The sequence below is a fragment of the Lolium perenne genome, chromosome 1 (assembly GCF_019359855.2).
Source record: "Lolium perenne isolate Kyuss_39 chromosome 1, Kyuss_2.0, whole genome shotgun sequence".
In the NCBI taxonomy this organism is placed as follows: Eukaryota; Viridiplantae; Streptophyta; class Magnoliopsida; order Poales; family Poaceae; genus Lolium; species Lolium perenne.
Genome location: NC_067244.2, coordinates 235,938,332 through 235,946,488, shown reverse-complemented (window position 1 = coordinate 235,946,488; position 8,157 = coordinate 235,938,332). Strand labels below are relative to the sequence as shown.

The following is an 8,157-nucleotide window of genomic DNA, read 5'->3' as shown; positions in this document are numbered from 1 at the left end:
AACAAAAGATTGCATGTGCATCTAAAGGAGTAGTATCCGCACCTATTAATATCAGAATTTGCTTCGATATGTAATAATGGGACATCCGAAAGTCGCCCAGAAGCCCCCAAGACTATAGAAGCACGCCAATACATGCTTGAACATAACACCGAGGTGTAGATAATTTTTTTTTGGAGAAAGAGCGTCGATAAGATCATAGCAACTTCCACGAAGAGCGATGAACGGTGTTGATGAAGAATAGTGGGGGCTGGTCGACAACCTGCAATCATCTCCTGGTAGAAACAAATGGATGCGTATAAGTGACATGTGTGAAGCATGGATGATCTGAATCAAAACTATGTTCTTATCACAACATATATGTAATTAGGAACCATCGATTTTTGGAAGCAAGCGCGACTTTCTGGAAGAAATTCTTGTCACTGTGACAACATACATGAGACACCATAGAAGTTTGGAAACACAAAAGAACATGATTGCCCCAAAATTAAATCATATGTATGTGAAGCATTTGACTCTGGAAGCACAAATATTTCTAAGCATGAAATTAGTTCTATCTTAATAACGCTAATATGTATTGGAAGCATTTTTTTTAGGCACACAAGTAGTGCTACCTCAGTATAACTCATGTATACGTGAAGCATTTGAAACCGGAAGCATCGATATTTCGAAGCAGAGTAGTTATATCTTAATACAACCAATCTGTATTAGAAGCATAGATATTTTGAAGCATACAAGTAGTGCTACCTCATAACTCATCTGTGGTGGAAACATACAAATTTCAAATTAAAATTGGCTATGCTTGCCTCACGCATGTGGATGCATCTTCCTCTAATGTACTCACCAATCTGATCCGAAATAACTTGTTAGTATTATCAGCTTATGCACATTGAATGATGGGAACACAAGAGTATCGATTGCTCGCAGGGTACATATTTTCACTGTGGAATTGAGAAGAATCCAGACAAATGGTAGCTGTCGCTCCATAAATGGGTCAGCCAATGAGGCAAGGCCGGAGGAACACAATCTCTTACCGCTGCTGGTGAGCCTCGCACCGATCTCCCCAGATCTGAAGGCTGTCCTCCCCACTTCTTCCTAGACCCACCCTGCATCTCCGGTACTATCTATGGCGGCCCTCGTTCGCCGGATCTTGCTGGGTTAGATGCTGGTTCTCGGGTTGTGAGAGAGGGAGAAATCCCTGGTCAGCCTTGCTGGTCCGACGGTGACGACGCCTGCGGGCGCCGTGCTTCCTTCTTGAGGTACCGTCCTTTCTCTCCTCCCCTCCCGCTCCCCCTCCGTCTCCCGGGTGAAAACCCCAACTTTGATGGGGCGGCGGCGACGCTGGTAGCGTCGTTACCTTCTTGAAGGTGCCGCCTTGGGATCGATGGGGTGGTGGGTGTGGCATTGTGTTGGCTGGTGGTGGCGGCGGCAACAGTGTGGCTCGGGGTTCGTCTTGGTTCCTTGTGTACCTTGGTGAGCTCCTAGTCCTCTGCAACTTCTACATCAACGATCAGACCCGCGGCTTCGGTTCGGCGTGAGTGGATCCATGGCGGGCGGCAAGGCGTCTCAAGGCAAGCTCGGTGCAATGTGTTGCTTGTCTCTTTCGTGTCCATTTGACAGTCTGGTCCCTGGCAGTTCTGCTCAGGGTGAGCTTTTCCAATGACCGTGGTGCGGCGCCCTTCGAGCCGGGACGAGGGGGCAGGGGTCCCTCTCCGGTCATGGAAGAGAATGCTGACGCGATGGCTTGCTTCTCCTGGTGCAGGCAAGGACGACCACTCTGTTGACGACGCTTCTTCTTCGATACCTCCCTTCGACGCCCCCTGGTGCTTCGCTCTCGTTTGAAGGGCACCGAGGACTCCAGCTGTTTTTCTTGTGTTTCTCCGTTCTTTGCTGTTGTCTGTGTTGCTTGTAAACTGAACCTCTAGATCTTGTAACAAATCTAGCCGTATGGACTTTATTAATTTAAAGATGGGCACTTTATACCTTCTGTTTAAAAAAAGCCTCGCACCGACAGGTTGTGGCACAGGCTTTGTTTTCAGAATACTATAAGCTTTTAAATGAACCATAGGAAGCAACGGGTTGTAATTCCTATATTGTTGTGATGTGCGCAAGTTTAGCGGCTGCGTTACTGAAGTTGGCAAATATCTGTATAGGATCGGTGAGTAATGTTTGAAGCGATCAATTGGATGTAGGGCATATTTAAAACATGGGTTCATGTCCTTATGCTGATTATGCAAACTCTACGCAGAGAAGAAGTACAAGCAATAATATAAATATGAAGCCTCAATATTTCGATGCAACAAAACCAAGCATTCTCAACTGAACTTGCACATAGTAGAAGCACAAAAATTCCACATATACATATATATAAAGGAATACATGGACTTATTTTCTATTACCTTGACTTATTTTCAATCGAATTTGAAAGTTGAATTTACATGATTCAAAAAATTGTGTAATAGTAAAATACTAAAAGTAGCCAATGATGTAGTATTGCACAAGCGTGAAAGATCTCAATTCAAAATGTTTTGTATTCTGTGCTACATATATAAAAAATGATAAAGTCTATTTCTTTTTGGAGATTTTTTTAATCACTATACTCAGATCCACAATTTTGTTATTTTTGTGTAGTTTCAAATACACGATATTCCTAATTGATAGTTTGTACGTCTGTTGGATATTTACTGGCTATATCCTGATTTGTTTTTCAGTTGTTTTTGAAACTTGGATATATGATTTTGAATTTGTTTTGTAAAATAGGACCACAATCTACACTCCACAAACATCGACAGGCTTTTAAGTTATGTGGTAGTTGGCAGCTGGGACCTGTACTTGTGTCCCTCTCCTCTTCGGTGTAGTATCGATCTGAATATCTGATTGGCAGCTCTGCGAGCTAACTCCATTATTTCAGATGGAGTACTCCAAAGCCTGAAGAACTTCAAAACGGAAGGATAGGCCCTGAACACAATCTATCCAGGAAATGGCATCTGCGGAGCACGGCAAGAAGCTGCGGATCCTGCTCATCCCCTTCTTCGCCACCAGCCACATCGGTCCGCAAACGGACCTCGCCGTCCGCCTTGCCGCGGCCTGCCCTGACGCCGTCGAGCCGACATTGGCCGTCACCCCGGCGAACGTCGCGGTCGTTCGGGCGGCACTCGATCGGCACGGCGCCTCCGCGGCGAGCAGCGCCATCAAGATAGCCACCTACCCGTTTCCGCACGTGGCCGGCGTCCCACCCGGCGTGGAGAACCTCACCCCCGCCGCCGGCGACGCGTGGCGCATCACGGCCGCGGCCCTCGAGGAGGGGCTGACGCGGCCCGCGCAGGAAGCGCTCATCCGGGACCTGTCCCCCGACGCCATCATCACGGACGTCCACTTCTCCTGGAACTCCATCGTCGCCGGCGAGCTCGGCGTGCCGTGCGTTACGTTCGGCGTCATCGGCGCCTTCTCGTCGCTCGCCATGCACCACCTCAGCAGCACACTCGACGGCAGCTCCGAGTCCGACCAACAGGAGGTGGTGGTCCCTGGGTTCCCAGGGCCGGAGATACGGATCCCGATGGCCGAACTGCCGGAGTTCTTGAGGTGCCAGCAGAAGAACGAACGGTTCAACACGACCGTCCAGGGGATAGGTACTACGGGCTTCGGCCTCGCCCGCAACACCTTCTTCGACATGGAGCAGCAGTACTGCGAGCTGTACGCGCGCCACGGCTACGTGCATCGCGCCTACTTCGTCGGACCAGTGTCGTTGCCGTTACCACGGGGCGGAGCTGCAGGCGTCGGCGAGTCATCACGCGCCATCACCAGTTGGCTGGGCTCGATGCGGACATGCTCGGTGGTGTACGTATGCTTCGGCACCTACGCTTTGGTCTCGGACGATCAGCTCCGGGAGCTGGCTCTCGGGCTGGAAGCTTCCGGCCATCCGTTTTTGTGGGTGCTGAGGGCCGACGGGTGGACACCGCCGGCGGGGTGGGAGGAGCGCGTGGGGAAGAGGGGGATGCTCGTCAATGGCTGGGCGCCACAGACCGCGATACTGGCTCATCCGTCCGTTGGGGCGTTCCTGACGCACTGCGGCTCGAGCTCGCTGCTGGAGGCGGCGGCGGCCGGCGTGCCGATGCTGACGTGGCCGCTGGAGTTCGACCAGTTCATCGGAGAGAGGCTAGTGACGGACGTTCTCAAGATTGGCGAGAGGGTGTGGAGCGGGCCACGGAGCACGAGGTACGAGGAGAAGGTGACAGTGCCGGCGGAGGCGGTGGCGCGGGCGGTGGCGAGATTCTTGGAGCCTGGAGGAAGAGGAGAGGCAGCCAGGGTCAGGGTGCGGGAGCTCGCCCTCAAGGCTCACGCCGCCGTGGAGGAAGGCGGGTCCTCGCACACTGATCTGCGCAGGCTCATCAACGATCTGATAGAAGCAAAGGAGGCCGCCGCGCGCTGCCGACAGTGACACTGTTGACCACTCGACGTCGAGCTGAGCTGTCTGGTGTCTGCTGCCATTCGTACGTGGCGATCCCGCGTAATCAAGTGTTTGTTTGGAACCTAATCCAACATTCGGTCCTTGGTGTCAAGATTTGACTGTCTACTCGGATAATTAACCCGAGTCTCTCCTGTTTTGTTCTCCTATTTTTGTGCCACGTTGCGGTGCAAGCTGGTACTAGAATGCTATCCTATTTCTAACATTTTTCTTATAAAAAAGTTACGATTATGAGGCACATCTGCGACCGAATTTCCTTTCTGGCGATCAACCGCCGGAGCGATCAGTTTCCACCGCTAAACACGCCCGCGCCCACCTACCTGGTTTTGCCGTACTCAACCTGCTCTCGATCAGTTTCCACCGCTAAACACGCCCGCGCCCACCTACCTGGTTTTGCCGTATTCAACCTGCTCTCGCTTCGCGCCCGGGCCAGAAAAAATTAATTGCCGGCGACGAAGGAGACGACGGGGCCGAGGTGTAGAGGAGGCAGAACTTGATGAGCTAGCGCAGATCTTGGTGCTCGGCTCCGTGACGAAGACGAAGACGCAGAGGAGACCACGGCGGTCACGTTCCACGGCTCAGGTGAGCTCGAGGTGGATCATGGCGACGGCGGTCGACGGCAGCGGCGGCGCTGTCCCTCACGCTGCTCACAGTGAGGTGGAGAAAAATGGAAGGAGATGGTGTGGCGCGGCGCGGGCGAGGGAGGAGCGAGCTAGGGTTCTGCCAGAGGGTAAAGCCTGAGTCCCTGGTGGAGATAGTAGATAATGTCATCTACTCCCTCCACATCAGTTCATTAGTCCTGTGTGTACCTAGGTCACCAAGTATACCTATATCATATAAACTATATAACATAAAATTATAGAAATTATACCGTTAGGAAATACAACATCTCTGAAGTTCTTATTGATTTTTTTTGTAATGTATACCTCATATTTTGTTGGTCAAATTGATAACCTAAGGCTACGTGTAAGATTAACAAAACGCACATGGAGGGAGTAGAATCGACATGAAAATAATTCATGATGCAGAAAGGGTTATAACAATAAATATGAGGCCAATGCATTGGTTCTTAATCTACTATCATAGTTGTGGTGAACTTTATTTCCCGTTCAACTAAATTTATTTCCACCAAAATATTTTGCTTTGTTTGGACAAGGTTGCTTCCTTATGAATCAACGAGACTGCTTTGTTTTGATTGCTTCCTTTTAATTCACTTCCATCTTTAAAGATATGTCCTTCAAACCACCAAAAAATTGTTTTCGTGTAGAACTAATTAGCTTCCAGTGAAACAAATACATGTGTTTGCCTCCAATATACCCATTTGCATCAATATTGCTTGCCAACAAATGGTGTGTGTGCTTCGAGTGAAACAATACATGTTTCTATCATCATTGCTGAAAAAAAGATTAAATTTGCATCTAAAGGAGTAGTATCTGCGCCTATTAATATCAGAATTTGCTTCGATATATAATAATGGGACATTGGAAAGTCGCCCAGAAGCCCCCGAGACTATAGAAGCACGCCAACACATTCTTGAACATAACACCGAGGTGTAGATAAATTTATTTTGTGAGAAAGAGCATCAATGAGATCATAGAAACTTCCTCGAAGAGTGACAAACGGTGTTGATGAAGAATAGTGGGGGCTGGTCGACAACCTGCAATCATCTCCTGGTAGAAACAAATGGATGCATATAAGTGACATGTGTGAAGCATGGATGCTCTTAGTCAAAACTATGTTCCTATCATAACATATATGTAACTTAGGAAGCAATCACGACTTTTTGGAAGAAAAGTTTTGTCATTGTCACAACATATATGAGACTTACTGGAACCCCAAAAGTTTGAAAACACAAAAGAACAAAATTTCCCCAAAATTAAATCATATATATGTGAAGCATTTGAAACTGGAAGCAGAAATATTTCTAAGCAAGGAATTAGTTCTATCTTAATAAAACTAATATGTATTGGAAGCATATACATTTTAGGCACACAAGTAGTGCTACCTCAGTATAATTCATGTGTATGTGAAGAATTTGAAACCGGAAGCATGGATATTTCAAAGCAAATAATTAATTATATCTTAATATAAGCAATATGTATTGGAAGCATTGATATTTTGAAGCATACAAGTAGTGCTACCTCAGTATAACTCATAGTGGTGGAAACATAAATTTCAAATTAAAATTGGCTATGCTTGCCTCAAGCATGTGGATGCATCTTCCTCTAATGTACGAACCAATTTGATCCGAAATAACTTGTTTGTCTTGTCAGCTTATGCATATTGCATAATGGGCAAACACAAGAGTATCACGCAGGGTTCATATTTTTACTCTAGAATTGAAAAGAATCTAGATAAATGGTATCTAAGATGGAGGAGGATGACATGCATTGTTTTCGTACCATTGGGAAGTTGTTGTCTCTCCATAAATGGGTCAACCACTGAGGCAAGGAGGAAAGAACCCCTTACCGCGGCTGGTGAGCCTCCCACCGACAGGTTGCATCAAAGAGAGTTTATAGGTTACAATGGGAGATGTGGTTACTCCACAGGTCGGCGTCCACTCTTATGTCCGCTTTCTTGAAGCGGTGAGACCATAATGTATGACGTGGTGTGTATAAGTTCAGTGGTTGCGTTACTGAAGTTGGCAAATATTTGTATAGGATCGGTGAGTAATGTTTGAAGCAATGAATTGGATGGAGGGCATATTTAGAACATGGGTTCATGTCCGTGTGCTGGTTATGCAAACTCTACGCGGAGAAGAAGTACAAGTAATAATATAAATATGAAGCATCGATATCTCGATGCAATAAAGTCAAGCATGCTCAACTGAACTTGCACATGGTAGAAGCGCAGAAATTTCACATATACATATCTAAAGGTATAATTGATGCTCCATGGGGCATTCACAGAGATTAAAGCATGTGGACCGTCCGATTTTTACTGTCCATGACCTTGGCAGCAGCGCGCTAGTGAAAGCCATGCACTGGCCGTTTTCTACCCGCATCTGGCTACGTTTGGGTCCTACGGTCCGGCGGGTCCGCACATCAGTCTCTACGGCTCGTTTCAGGGGTGGCGAGCTAGCGTGCACCGCGCGAAAAAGGTGGAGCCGAAACCCTACCTCACCCAATCGCCTCGCAACCACCTCCTCCCCAATCCCCTCTCGTTCTCTAGCATGGCAGCGGCGGCGGCGCCGAGCACGCGCCTGGGCGACGGAGCCGAGCGAGCGCCTGGTCGACGGCGAGCGCGCGCCTGAAGATGGCGGCGGCGAGTGCCACACATGGGCGACGGCGGCGACCGCGGTGGCGAGCGCGCGCCTGGAGCTGGCGGTGGCGAAGGTGTGCATGGCGTCTGTGGCGGCGCCTCTCCTCCAATCCCCGCGTCTGTCCTCTCTCCCCAATCACCACACCTATGGCTATCCCCGTATCCACCCCTCCTTCTCCTTGCGCGTGCGGCGGCCGTCGGCTCCATCTCCGCAGCCAGCCTCTCTGCCTCCACATGTCCCTCTCTGGAACCGCCGGCGCGGGCGACGGGCGGTGCGGCCGATCTCCGGCAGGGGCCGCCGGCACGGGCAAGGGGGCGGCGCGACCAGCCCCCGCAGGGACGGCATGGGAGGGCAGCGCGAGCGACCTCCACAAGCCATCGAGCACGCGGTGGATCCGCGAGGGAGATGGACCGGGGAAGAAGGCAGTGGGGCT

The 8,157-nt window shown here is 49.5% G+C and overlaps 1 protein-coding gene across 1 annotated transcript; it reads left to right on the top strand.

The window, feature by feature from the left end:
• The first annotated feature begins 2,843 nt into the window (after positions 1 to 2,843).
• Positions 2,844 to 4,665, top strand: LOC127325627 (UDP-glycosyltransferase 73C5-like). The gene has a single exon (XM_051352438.2). The coding sequence runs from the start codon at positions 2,978 to 2,980 to the stop codon at positions 4,433 to 4,435; it is 1,458 nt and encodes a 485-aa protein (XP_051208398.1). The 5' UTR covers positions 2,844 to 2,977; the 3' UTR covers positions 4,436 to 4,665.
• The last annotated feature ends 3,492 nt before the right edge of the window (positions 4,666 to 8,157 follow it).